Here is a 14,989-nt window from a genome sequence, read left to right as displayed (position 1 = left end):
TATCCGGTTCGTGAACGAATCATTCGATGTAACCGGATCTTTTTGAACTAGTTCACCAAATCGAACTGAATCGTTTTAAACGGTTTTCATCTCCAATACGCATTAATCCACAATTTGGTTTTGAGTCAAGTGCTTCATTGTAGTACTACGGTGATATTTCTTCAGCGCACAGCGCGAGCAGGTCAAACTATAATGCAGAATATTAATAACTTTGACTGAGACTGTCACACCCATACCATTATAATGAGAACATCCGACTCAGAACTCAGAAAAGCCTGAAAACAAATGGAAGGGAGACAAATGGGGGTAAATGTTAGCTCGGGTCTTCTATCTCAATATAATCTAATGAATACAACAAACAGGTTATATCCACACAGGGAACACGGAATGACACATGAACTGAGCTGGCAGACCCCACAAAGGAAGACTGAATAAACTGGGGATTTTAAACACAGGATGATGAGTAACTAAGGAGACACACCTGAAATCAAATTAACAGTTAACTTTGTCACAGAGCAAAAACACACACAGACAGGTCCATAATCCTGACAACACTCAATGCTGAATGGAATATCTTTTTTTTTTAACCAACGGAGGCACGAGAGCTCATCTCTGTTCACAGATTGTCATTTCCATCTTTTAATTAAGCAAATCAAATTTTATACACAGTTTTTAGCGAATTAAGCAGCTGTTAAGCTACAGTATTTATTCATACTGCATACACAATGGGGACATATACTTAACCACATTCTTCTCTTCTTTCGAAAAAGTATAGAGTCAGGATTATGACATGGCCCATATTCTGTTGATGCTACTGGGTTATAATTTTAATCGATCTGCTGTTCTTTTTTTTTTTTTTTTACACAAATTAAACTGTGTTTTCTTTGTGTGTGTGTGTGTGTGTGTGTGTGTGTGTGTGTGTGCTTTAGAAAATTCAGACTTTTTTGTTTTTGTGACAGTGTATGTACTTTGGGGACCATTTAAAAATGTGAAAGGGTGTCAATACAAATAGAAATATTCCTTTAAGCCTTAATCTGATTTCACAGTGCATACAGATGAGGGCAGTATGGTGTAGAGGATGAATTGTCCAAGAGAAAATTCCGATTTTAAATTATCATAGTCTTTATATTAGGGGTCAGCATGACATTGACACAAGGCTTTTCTTTTCTCAAGCTGAGATATTTTGAGAGGTATCACGTTTATATATATATATATATATATATATATATATATATACACATGTGTGTGTGTGTGTGTGTGTGTGTGTGTGCGTCAGGAGTTCTCCCACACATGTCTTTAAAGATGGTTCTTTTGGCTAGTTTTATAATCCTTTCAGTAAGTGATATGAATGTAGTACTCTCAGATAGGCTTAACACATTTTACCATGTTTAAATTCCATGCTGCAGAATTCCACAGATTTTTCTCCTAAATCAGTATAAAAAATATGTGACAGATTCTGTCTGCCCAGCATTGTACAAAACAAAAAGCAGAAACACAGTTTAAAATGACAAATGTAAGTGTGTTTATGTGTGTCTGCCAATTTTATATTAATTGTTTTTTTTTTTTCAATGGCTGTCCATACAATAAAATAATTGTAATTAACCTTATGCTCTTCTTTACATTCTTCCATATATTTTAAAGAGTTTCATAAATACAGTCCTAAATACATGACACATTTAAAATAAAACTTTATAGGTTTTTATTTTTATTTTATTTTATTTTTGCATCTGAAATTGTAAAGAACTGCAGTGCAAGATAATCTGATATTTGCAAGTAGATGACGTCAAGTTAGTAACAATGCTATTCTTTTGTATATGATTTTCAATGCTAATGAGATGCTACAATGCTATTTTTGAACCAATATTACCTTGTGTTGCATTGCTATTGTCTATAAAAACTACTGCATCAATATTCAGATAGCATCCTTAGTAATGAGTCTGGAAGTGGAATCATTAATCTACTTTTAAGGACTAATCAATCATCACACTTACTCAATTGCACCAGTGCAGTGAAGAAATAGATGCAAATTCAGTGTTGACCACCAGGAGCAGTAGCACCTTTCTGTTCATTACAGCAGAAGTGCCAATGACTATCCATCCAGACAACATTACCTTCTGAACTCAGCGCATTCCCTTTTATCCTACTTTGCTGTGCAGCATCTGCAATGCAGAAAGTGTAGCACAATAAAAGTGTAGAAACCAGGAGAAGAATCATTCTAGAAAAGAATAAAAACATTATTAAAGTTATAACGTATCATTTCAGGCTATAATTGAGAGTCACGGGGCAGAACGAAGCAGAATAAAGAGTCATAAAACCCTAATTTTGTAATATCGTGGCAATTATGGAGGAAAGCTATGATGGAAACAGCAATCCGATTGTCTTAGATGATGGATGGGCCTATTTCAAAGTGATCTAGATTGTGGTAAATCTATGATTAAAACCTAAAGCGTGTAAAGGTTTTTTTTTTTTTTTTTTTTTACAAAAGTCCAATATGAACTATCCCTCTCAGTTATGACTTTTTGCATTAATAATAACGTGCTCCTGATTTTGGACTTAAGCAGCATTTTCTTCAATCATTCATTCATATGTTCTTTTATTTATTTATTTATTTTAAGAATGGGGTTACAGCTCCAAACATAAATCTGTTGTTTCCATGCGCAGAAGACCCATGCTCTTGTAATGTGAACGAGAATACACAATGACCCATTCAGGGAACATCCTCTGTTTCTTACGCAGCAGAAAGTGAGCAGGATAGATTGTCCCTGCAATTGTAATTAATCCCAAGGGAAACATTTGGGAGAGCTGTATTTTCAATTATCACACTTAATTAAGCCCAGGAAATCTGATTTGGGAAATCTATTTACAGGAATGTACAGACTCTTACACTCTCCACGAAGGGAAATGCAGAACCTCCAATGAAAAAAAAAAAAAAAAGACTTTGAAAGAGTCATGAAAGCACAGCCAACTGATATTAGCTACTGACAAAGTACCAGTCATTCACGCATTTTCAATATAAAGTTCATAGAGCTGCAGTGAATTAACTTTAGGCATTTTTAAACAGGGTCTTCCAACAAAATGCAACTAGGGCTTTCAAAATAGTAAAACCTTAAAAAATATACATGAATTTGGCTCAACCAGCTATGTGGTATTGTGAGTTGAAAATGTATTACCTGCCATGTATTATTGTATTATTTATTTTAATCTGGCACTGAGCTGTCAATGAATTTTTTTTCTTTATATTATGCTATTTTATAGTTGTAAAAACATGTTTAGTTTGTGCTGAGCTTTATTTTTCTCTTTGTAGTGTGGAAAACTATGACAGATGTTCTTTCAAGGAAATACTGTATACATAAAAATGTTCCTTCATGCTGTATTATATTCTGTGCTGCTCTGTTGCATCATGCGGCAGGAAATACAATACACAGAAGCAAATGTGATTGTAGATTTATAACAGAATAACACTGAAATTGTTGAAATCATACAATGATTAACATACATCAAACTATAATGATAATACAATTCTTAGAAACTCAAAATTCTTAATCTATTTGTTTGGGAGAGCTCCCAGATATAGAATGTGGTAATCGTGGGGAAATCTGTGCAAAGACACTTGCAGCTCAGGCTCTACGCTGGCAAGCTTTAACAGAGCTGAGTGCAGATTTTATTTATTTATTTATTTATTTATTTATTTATGTATGTCCATCACAATGGACATCAGTTCTTGAATTATATCATCAAGAACCTCATGAATTTGCTGTATTGTGAAATTTGTGCAAGCATTTACAACAAATTCTAATGTTCTATGAATATTGAATTTTAATTAATAAAATATTATTAATATGATTTCATTTATGACTTCCATGTGACCATATACTGTCAATCTATTTTTCATTGGTTTTAGTGAGAAACAACCACAGTGGACCTGGATGTGAGATCAACTAATACACAGCAACACACACACCCACACTCTTCACACCTGTGCACACAATCATATATTTGTCAAAACAATCAACAAGTACACAAACACATTCACATAGAAGACATTTACACATATACTCAGATCCAACAAAAGGGATTAAACAAGATTTTCTGGGATTTCATATCATTTTACCTTCTTTCTTTTTTTTACATTCTTATTGCATTGCTCAGTTTTACAGTATGCGTTCTTTTCAATATCTTCAACACATTTAACTCTCTTACAAAAACTCATACAGTTCATAATGGTTAAAAAATGATTTTAAGAGAAAAAGACCAAGCGGAATCCTCTGTGTAAGAGAGAGAGAGAGAGAGAGAGAGAGAGAGAGAGAGAGAGAGAGAGAGAGAGAGAGAGAGAGAGAGAGAGAGACCCACAACGCTTGTTTTTAGACTCATATTAGAAAAGAGCACATGTCGATGTTAATCGAATGCTTTCCATTCAAACAATTGACGCCGATTTGCCGCTAAAGTGAAAGTAAAATGCGCAAGGTCATATGAAAGTTAAGGAAAGTGAAGGAAAGAGGGAAAACACAAACGAACCCCGCCCGCCGTTGATACCCGTATTACCGGTATAGTCACACGTCGATTAACCTGTGGGAAGATTTCTTTACCGTCATAACCCTAATATTTAAAGTGCACTCTTTATTTTTGGAATTTTCAGTGTGAACACACTACTTGCACTATTTATGATACAACACGTCACAGAATAGTGCATAAGTATACGCGATTTGGGACGCACCTAGGAAGCAGGAACTGAACAAGTAAGTGTACTCAGAAACAAACAGAAACACAACATGAGAATACAGACTGGGATCGTGACAGCCACAATAGTGATCCATTTTATTTATTTATTTATATTTTCTTAGTAAGTAAACTTGCATGACTAGATCACTTATAAATAAACACATAAATAGAAGTTATAAATTAAGATGGCAGATAGGCTATTCATTACGTACAGTCTCAAATTTAAGGTCTTTCTCAAAGTTCATCCACAACTGGTCCAAAGATTAGTCTTTCTCAGTAAATGTTTACAAGCAAACTTTCTCTTCTATCTTGGCTCTTCTGCATCTGGTAAAGCAAAAGCAGTTTTCTTTTGTCTACATGAAATATCTCTGAAAATGGTGAATGGATATTAATGTACAAGCAATTTTGCTGTAAACTGTGCCTGAATGATTGCAAACCAATTCTGCTTGAAGAAGGTGAGATGTTCTATTCTCCATTACCATATTTTTCATAGTGAGGGATCCAAAGAGCTTTGCTCAGGTGCTTCATTTCAAAAGAGCAACAACTGTTAAAAGAGGTATATTTTATGTGCATTCCAATTTAATATGTTGCTGTCAGCATGCACCTTGGTTTGCTTTTTATTTATTTATATATTATTTTGTTTGCTTTTAATGGTAACCGCATTGACAATGCATGCCTAGCTGAATTAGATGAAGAAATGCATTGGCTCATTGTATTTGATTCAGAAATTCAGCTAATTAAGGGAGGAAGAAATAGTGTTCATGCATATCAACATAAGGTATTTTGCAAGTATACTTGATAATTCTTTTGCAGCGGCAGCTTGTGGGTTTTAAAATAGAGGAAGCATACTAATTGTATTATTATTATTATTATTTGCTTAACCGCTTGTTTAAAAAAAAAAAAATCTTTTTGGTTGCTTTTAGTCAGAAAACATTAAGAAATTACAGACACACAGCAAGATAATATATATTGACTTACCTGGCCTATCACTTGAAGCAAATATCCATCCATTAAAGGGATACTCCACCCCGATATAAGGAGAATAGTCTATCTGCCATTAGTATTTCAACCAATTTGGACTACCGGAGTTTCTATAGTGCAGTGGTCATCACGTTCGCCTAACAAGTGAAACTTCCTCGGTCCGAAACCAAGCAGAAACACCTTTTTACTTTATGGCAACAACGTCGGCCTAATGGTAAGAGAGTCGGACTTGTAACACAAAGGTTGCAGGTTCAAGTCTTAGTGCCGACAGGAATTGTAGGTGGGGGGAGTGAATGAACAGCTATTTCTTCCACCCTCAATACCCATGGCTGAAGTGCCTTTGAACACGGCACTGAACCCCCAATTGCTCCCTGGGTGCTCCCACTGCTCCAGGTGTGTTCACGGTGTGTGTTTGCACTTAGATGGGTTAAATTCCAAGTATGGGTTACCATACTTCTCCCCACATCACTCAAACTGCCTATGCTCTTCTGTGCCATCCGCACCACAAGGATGTGCAGTTTTCTTTCAAATCAAACAGTGCATCCTTGTGCCTTCCCCAACGAGCCACTGTTCTTTTGTTCAAGAAGTTAATAAACACACAAAAAGCTATTAAAAAGGGAAGAAATCATGAGAACAAAATGTTAAATCAATAATTACAGCATATGCTAGAGGCATAAAATAATGACAAAATGCTTCACATTGAGCTTTACAGTGTTATATGAAAGTCCTCCACCTAGTGATGCATTAAGCCTTTACAGGGCCTAACCAGCTTTGGGGGGCCCCCATTCCATAGCCTCAATCCAACTATTGCAAATAGTAAAAGAATGGCACATAGTATGTTTTCTAGCTGGATTTTGTGCTTACGATCAATAATCATTTCTTTGCATTCAACCAAACTGATTTCCAGAAATCAAATCATGAGTTCTGCTCGCTGTGAAGGAGGAGTGACTAGGCAGCAGAGGATTCTGCTTGGTCTTAAAACATTCCTTGAGTGACTACCTTCACAATTCAAACAATGCTTTGGAAAAATAATAATTAATTTGTGCACTGTAAAAAAAAAAAAAAAAAAAGTTTTTACAGCATTTTTCTGTTATTTTAAATTATGTTTAAAAGTGCAAAATTAGCAAAATCTGTAAATAAACAACTTGAATGTTAACGATTATATTATTAATTACAAATTACAGTAGTTCTCATTTTTATGTGGGAAAATTGTGGTATTATACAGTATTTTTCCTGTTTTCATAAATTATATACAAATTAATGTAAAATTACAAACAATATCTGCAAATGAACAACTTGACCATTATTTTAAATAATTATTTCAATTTTATAAATTAAATCAATTATATCAATATTATATCTGCCGGGAAGTTGTGGCCTAGTGGTTAGTGAGTTTGATTCTTAACCCTAAGGTTGTGGGTTTAAGTCTCGGACTTGGCAATACCACGACCGAGGTGCCCTTGAGCAAGGCCCTGAACCCCCAACTGTTCCCTGGGCGTAGCAGCATAAATGGCTGCCCACTGCTGTGTATGTGCACTTTGTATGGGTTAAATGCAGAACACAAATTCTGAGTATGGGTATATATTGCATAAAAAATATTTACCAATAAAGAGTGACTGTATAAAGTATACAATCAATAACAGACATATGTAGTCACAGAAATGTAAAAATTTAGGATATTAGGATAACGTGGCCCTGCCTCCACCTATTATTAATATGTAATCAATTATTCTTTCTTTCTTTTGGAATGAAACAGGGATTTTGCCCTTTCAGATAAATCAATGAAGATTTATTCTGCACATTTACTATAATATATAGTAATTGGTCTTATCTACATTTATGCGACCTGCTTCACCTACGTGTTAACATCATTTAACTGCTCATGAATGAAAAAAAAAATAGATGAAGAGGTAGACTTGACCCTTAAAACAAATACTGGTCAAACAAATGGTTAGGCACAATTATGCCTTTTGTTAGTAAAGGCATAAATCATTGTGTTACAGTTAAGATAACATGAATTTGTAACAAAACTTCATTATTAAAAAAACCAATATGACAGCTATTAACTGTTTCATTTCCAGTGACAGATGTCCCTTCTGATAATGTGTATGCTTATGCATTATCAAAAACCCTCATAAAAGTCTCCTCTCCTGTGACGGTGGGTTTGTATTCAGAATGTCACAACAGGATCAACATGGTCCTAAAGAATATTGAGGGTAAGTGCGCACACTTTTTTAAAAACAATTTGAAATGATCAACCCTCCCAGATGTCCTCCAAAAGTCTTGGAGATTTTAATGTTTCTTCCACTCTGTCTCAATTTTCTTTCAGTTCATATGAATCAAGAGGCCAAAAGAAGAGAAGATAAGTACACTGGGGAACCAAAGCCTCGCTCAATTACACCCTCTATTTCTGACATCCTCTTTCTGATCTTGCGGCTCCTCTTCTATCATCCTGTGTGGACAGAGCAGAACCAGAACATGAAGAACATTCGTTATATGTTTGTGAGGTTCAGTGCATGGCATTTTGCTGGCAGTGACTTTCTCTGGGCGGGACTGGTAATGCAGTTGACCAAGGCTCTTCAGAACAGCTTCGGTAAACTGCAGCTAAGCCTTTTCCGGATCGCCCAACATAATGCAGAGAAAGGTGCAGGGAAAAAGAAGATTGAGGATATTTCAAAGAATTGGAGGTCAAAAAAGTTGGGCTGCATTCCCATTTGGGCACTAATACTTATAGGATTCATTGGTACACTTGTTATTCTGGTTACTCTTATCCTGTTTGGATTTCCTGGCCTGAAGAAACATTTAGAAGGAGGAAAGGTTGTGGAGTCAAGTGGGTATGGTGTACTGGAAGGTTTTGCCATCGCTGTACTTGGTGTTCCGGCAGTAGGAGCTCTAAGATTTATATTATTGTTATTAAAGAACCTCATCTTCAACCAGGACCTCAGAATTAGACAGGGGCTGGACAACAAGAAGGTAAGTCAGCAGCTGGGACTGATGCATGAAGTTCGGAAGGAGATGAGGCTGCTCTGCTGCTTCATTTACTTCATGGAGATCTTTGAAAGGAGGAGAATCAGGGTAGTACTGGAGATCACAAACTTGGACCGCTGCACACCAAAGAAAATCGTAGGCGTTTTGGATGCCATCAATATTCTCCTATCTGATGAAGAGAGTCCCTTCATTTCTGTGCTTGCTGTAGATCCGGAAGTCCTGGTTAGACAGGTCCAACAGGCAGACTACTGTCTAAGCAAAAGAGACTCTGCATTTGAATTTCTAGATCGTATAATAACACTGCCCTTCACTGTACCTCGACTATCTGATGCATCAAAGTCAATCATCTTTGAAAACATTGTGCGTGGTCAGTCTGAGATACCTGAAGACATTTCTCTTGAGGAGACTGGAGGGTCTACTTTAAGAGGTCCCGGGATATCGTTCTCGGTTGAAGATGAGTGCTCAGTAAAATATAGTGAGTCTGAAGAAGAACAAGCCATTTCTTTGATCCCCAAAAAAGGAAACTTTGCTGCAGCAGAACTTAATCTAGGAGAAGTGGATAAATTAACTAAGTCTGCATTTTCCTGCATCACCTCGAGAGATAAAAGCAAACTTCAGACTTACATATCTGGAGACACAATGTCCATGAGACGAGTGATTAACTCCATTCGGGTTACTATTCTGATTATGGAGATCCGAAAATTAGAGCCTCCACCTCCAGAGAAAATTGCTGCATGGGTGGTTTTGGTGGACCGCTGGCCTTGCAGATTAAGTTGGATTCTTCAGTGTGTTGAAGATGACCGACAGAATGACGAGATAGACAGATCATACTGTGCTGCTGATGATACCAAGACACTATGGGAAGTGTTCAATTACAATAGCCTGGAGCTCTTCATCATTGGATATGCAGTGGAGAACTTTCTGGAAAGAGATGGGGACCCTGAGCTGTTTGAGATTTTCCTTAGGAAAGACTTCAAATTTACAGTAGGGGACTTGGAAATGTTTAAGCTTAGCACAGTGAACTTAAACTACTCAATCAAGAATGAACTGGCAAGGGTCCGTGGGAGCCGCAGACTCAAGAGAGCAGGGAGAAATGCTTTCCTGTCCCTTTCATCACGAACCGTACTGAACATGAAAATGGAAGATATTTGTCAAGAGGTTTGTCATCATTTTTAAGAAAAAAATTCAAAGCTGTAGTTGTTTTTTTACGTTCCCCAAGGATGCATTTATTTGATAGAAATACAGTAAAAGCAGCAATACTACAATTTAAAATAACTGTCCTATTTTAATATATTTTAAAATGTAATTCCTATGATGACAAAACTGAATCTTCAGCAGCCATTACTCCATTTTTATATTTCTTATTATGTTTAAATCATTTGTGCTGCTAATTTTTGTTTTTGTAGAAACTTTGATGCCTTTTTTGAGGATGAATGAAACTTAAAAAAGCAGCATTTATTTGAAATACAAATCTTTTGTAACGTAAATAACATAAATAAATGTCTTTACTGTCACTTTTGATACATTTAATGCATCCTTGCCGAATCAAAGTATTCATTTCATAAGTCATTAATAAAAAAATAAATAAAATAAAATAAAATACCAGCCCTATATGCTTGAACAAGCACAGCTTGATATTTAATTTACACTATTACAAATTATTTGTAATCATTTTTTTAATGTGCATTTCTCCCCTTTTAGCTGTCAAAACTGAGTTTCCCAGAGAAATACCTCAAAACGGTAAGAGAAAATTTCATAGATGGCAGAACAATTCTCTTCAGTGACCCAAAAGACCTCAGGCAAGTCCTGCAAATGACTCTGGGTGAATGGATGACTTTTAAAATTCATTTCCTTGGGGTCATACCTCCTGGTCGGCCAGATCAGGCAAAAACTCTTCCAAACGACAGACACCCTGGAGTGGTCATATGCCCATCTGGCCATGACCAGTAAGCAGCATAAACTGACCTTGAAGATTGCATCACTGCATTTTCCTCCTGTGCGTGCTTGCAATTAAATAAGAAGGTTTCAGGAAACAGTACTGTTTAACTACAAAATATAATGCCCTTACGACAAAGCAAAAACAAGATGTACACCAGCGAATCAGAAAAATAATGACATTTAAAAATACTTTCAGTCTTCAAACAGATCAAATGTGTACCATGCATTATTTATAATGGGAATAAGTAGGTTTGTTTTTAAGAAGCTTTTTCAATGATTTTATATAAAATAAACTGCAAATGTCATTTCTGCAATGAATCAAAATAATAAAGGAAATATGGATATACACTATGCATCCAAGTTAAACTTACATAAATATTAGCTTGCTTAATTGAAATGTATTGATCGTATCCAATGACTGCTTTTACAAACCTTATAAGACTGCCCAAACATCTTATCTAAAAACATGAAAAACTGTTCAGCTAGTCTCCACTTATTCCATATACATCTACACCTAATACACAGCAGGTCCAATGATAACACCATTCATAAGGTTAATACTGTCAGACCATCGATCTGAACTGTGAAGGAAGATTAAATTTGATCACACAAGATACTGGACTTTACACAGCCAAATTTTGTGTTTGTAAATTATAATGTTTCACAAAATGAAACTGGTTACCTAAACATCTGTCACTGGCCAAACAAAAAGGCCTGCCTCAAACTCATTGGGCCTCGTCTTTTGTAAGAATTAAAAAAATACAAAGAGAATATAGCCTACAAATAAACAGCAAGGTACATTTTGAAATACATCTCTGAGGTCACTGTACAAGGTTTATATCAAATGTTTATGGTCATCTCAAAGGTTCATCTCAAGTTGAAGTATGTTACAAGAGTGCAATAAAACATTGCCACAAAACATAAAACATCTACAAAAATCCACATGAAAGTTGTGCAACGGTCAAACATCCTTATGAAATTCCCATGGCAGATCCGGAGTTTCCGGTTTCATTATAACATTCCATACAAGAAACTCCATATGCTGTACCACTTCCATACAAAAACTTTGGCAGTGTTCAGAATCTGTACTTTGGCACTTCAGTTTTACTTTCTATAAAACTTGAATATAGGACTGAATGACAGCGTGCAGATTTTTTTTTTTTTTTAATTGCACTGCCTGTCACTGAGTTTTACTTTATGCTCTGTGGGAATGGGGCTTCTGAGAAAGCATAGAAAATATATATCTCCCATGCAGCTCAGCGAAGATCTTCCACAGATCTATGGTGGAACATAACACTAATGCAAAAGTTTGAATTATAAATTAAGATAGTCAAACATGTGTCACTAATTTGTATGAATACATCCTAGAAATATACCTGAATACATCTAAAAAGATGTGATTCTGAAACCGCATGCAGTTGTTATGGTTTCCTTTATTAAATCTTCTATTTCCTTTGTTGACCGGTGTGTGCCGGACTGAAATATGACTCTGAAATTGTGAACATCAAAGTGGGGGTTCATATGAAATCAATATAATGCAGACATATTAAGGGAATTTAATGGGCCAGGAAGGGGGCGGGGGTATTCTTACCCCTCTCATTCCGAATCAATGCAGGAAAGCATCCTTAGTGTAAGCATAGGAAATAGCTACATGGTACATAGTGGTGTGATTTTAAAATAAAATTTTATCGATGGATTCTTTAGATGCAAAATGAAAACAACATATTCTGCTGAGAGTGCATAGGATAACGTTTATATGAACACAAAGAAAAGCCTTACAATACAATACTGCATCATGTAGCATTTTTCTTTTCAGGCTGTTGTCCTGGTCTGCAGGGGCTGTTAAGCACATAATGCGCATTTGCATTGAAAATGCTTGTGAAAAACCCTTGCATAACAAGTAGCTGAGTAGTAATGTCTGTAACTAATAATAACATCAACAATATTTGATATCAGGACGGAGGAGATGCGCATTGTACCTGTGACAGCAGGACAAACAGCAAGCATGGCATTGATCACGAAGCATAAAACATACAGATGGATAGTAAACCACCATTTCACACCACAAATGTAATTCGTTACAGTCAGACACAAAGAATAACTGCTTAATGATAAAAAAAAAACTTGTTTGGATTTCATTATTCAATTTTTTATGACTTTTCATATAGCAAGAGCGTCCATTTACATGGCTTTAAAAGAGTGTTTTACAGAAATTAGATGGGATTCCCTCGTGTCAACTAATTTCACAGGGATTCTCCATTTTTGATCCTGTGAGGACCACTTGATGAAAACCCTATAAATAAAGGGAATTGCTTTTGATGGCAGACCTTTGGCTATATGGAGAAAGGCTAGACTGCCGAGCCTCGCACGAGCTCTGATTATAGCACGTCTCCAGCTGTGAAGGCTGTAGGCTAAGGATAAAACTAATGAGGAAGTATTTCCTTGGCATTTGCAATTTCTCTCCGAAGGCCAAGGTCGACAAACGCAGCGGCTCAGCTAACAGAGACATCGCTCTTCGAGCAAACCAAGCTAAACTGAGAGATGAACATTAAACTCCATGAAGAGACTGACTGCGGAGAAACAAAGGAGAGGAAGACATTCAACATAATCATAGCTGTAGCTCAAACAAGGTTTTTAAAGCTAAATGTATTTTGGAATGGAGGAAATTCCAAAATGAAACATACAGTACCATGGTGAACGGACCATGGATAAATGGCTTCGTTTTTCCTAGTGTGAAATTAAAGATCACATTTCTGTCTGGCTGTAACTTAATTAAACATTCACAGCTGTATTGATTTTACTGATGGATATTCGCAGTTAATAAGTCACTTGTGGCTGACACAAATTCAATATGGGTAATATCTCTATTCTGGAAGAGATGACGTAAGGATCATCTGGCACATCTATAAACAGAAATAGCTGTAAACAACTGTTCCCAAGTTACAGCAAATTTAAAGGAAAATATTCAAGGAACAGAGAAGTAGAAAAAAACATTATTTATATTCACTGCATGTTGTTCCAAAGCCATGCGCTGTTGTTTTGCTTGCTAAATATTTTGTACAAACATTGTCACAACTCTTAGGCTCCAAATTGTTTAAAAAGCACTTAAAAGAATCATGAAATATATTGAATTATTACTAAAGTAATATGAATGCTTTGTGTCAGAAACAGACTGAAATTTAAAGCACTGATTACTGTAAATCTTCTCCTTTGTTGCATTTTATGGCGCTTTCATGTTATTTTTTTAAACCTGAAACTATATATATATATATATATATATATATATATATATATATATATATATATATATATATATATATATATATAATTAAATTAAGCAGCACAACTTCTTTCAGCATTGATTATAATAAGAAATGTTGCTTGACTTGAGAACCAAATCATCATGAACTACAGAATGATTTCCAAAGAATCATGTGACACTGAAGACTGGAGTAATGATGCTGAAAATACAGCTTTGTCATCGTAGAAATAAATATCATTTTAAAATATATTCAAATAGAAATATATATTTCTAATGGAATAATATTTCACAATTTTACAGTAATTTTGGTCAAACAAATGCAGCCTTGGTGAGCATAAGAGACTTCTTTTAAAAACGGTACAAAATCTTATCAACCACTCAAACTGTGGTGTAGATTTGTAACTATATTTATAGTTACAAATCTGATAATATCACACACTGAAGAAGCAACGAACTAGAATAATTTCTCAGAATAGCTCCAGCGAATACAATCTACTGGAGAGGCATGCGTTCAGAGTAGCTTGTGTTGTGTAACCCTAAAATGTGCACCATTGAAGACTGTGATGGCTTAATTATTCAATTAACAGCCTGTGAATACAACAATAACAGCTTTAATGATGCTAAACCAAGTAATAGTTGTGCAAGAAGCTAAATCATAAAAGGGGTAGTGCCAGTGGTGTAGTCAAGGGCAGGCCATACGCAAGTATGTATGCTTAATTTTTTCCCCAGACCGTTTGCGTATTGCGACTTCTAGGGATCAATATCTGCGTATACCCTCAGTATACCCACTTGTTTTGTTACTTCACAAGTCCGTAATCTATCATCTAGCTTCCCCTTAAATGCTGTCCCATGTGTGAAACTCCTGATTGTTTGTTGTAATTGACGCATTATCACTTCTGTCATTCTACCTTTTCCCGCTACGCAACACATCCGCCAGCCACGCGCAAAGAGCGGATCAGTCTCCCGCACAGCGATGCGTTTGCGCCACAAGGTAAAGTGATATACAGCACAAGTAGCTTTATCCAGATGTGACACAGAATTATTGTTCTAGTCTTGTTGTGTGACATATGAGAACATTAAATTTTCTGTAGTGTTGCTGGC

The 14,989-nt window shown here is 35.8% G+C and overlaps 1 protein-coding gene across 2 annotated transcripts; it reads left to right on the top strand.

The window, feature by feature from the left end:
• Nucleotides 1-4,356: 4,356 nt before the first annotated feature.
• LOC113092894 (NTPase KAP family P-loop domain-containing protein 1) lies at nucleotides 4,357-10,974 on the top strand. 2 transcript variants are annotated; one of them, XM_026258668.1, is made up of 5 exons: nucleotides 4,357-4,544; nucleotides 4,637-4,736; nucleotides 7,782-7,916; nucleotides 8,030-9,846; nucleotides 10,390-10,664. In XM_026258668.1, coding segments are annotated over exons 2-5 (2,202 nt in total). In that variant the 5' UTR covers nucleotides 4,357-4,544; nucleotides 4,637-4,735; the 3' UTR covers nucleotides 10,639-10,664. The 2 variants fall into 2 exon arrangements, with proteins under 2 accessions (XP_026114453.1, XP_026114455.1); XM_026258670.1 differs by having other exon boundaries at nucleotides 4,357-4,736; nucleotides 10,390-10,974.
• The last annotated feature ends 4,015 nt before the right edge of the window (nucleotides 10,975-14,989 follow it).

This window comes from Carassius auratus, unplaced genomic scaffold (assembly GCF_003368295.1).
Source record: "Carassius auratus strain Wakin unplaced genomic scaffold, ASM336829v1 scaf_tig00214736, whole genome shotgun sequence".
Taxonomy (NCBI): Eukaryota; Metazoa; Chordata; class Actinopteri; order Cypriniformes; family Cyprinidae; genus Carassius; species Carassius auratus.
Note: the sequence above shows the minus strand (reverse complement) of the source record. Positions and strands in the feature narration are given on the sequence as shown.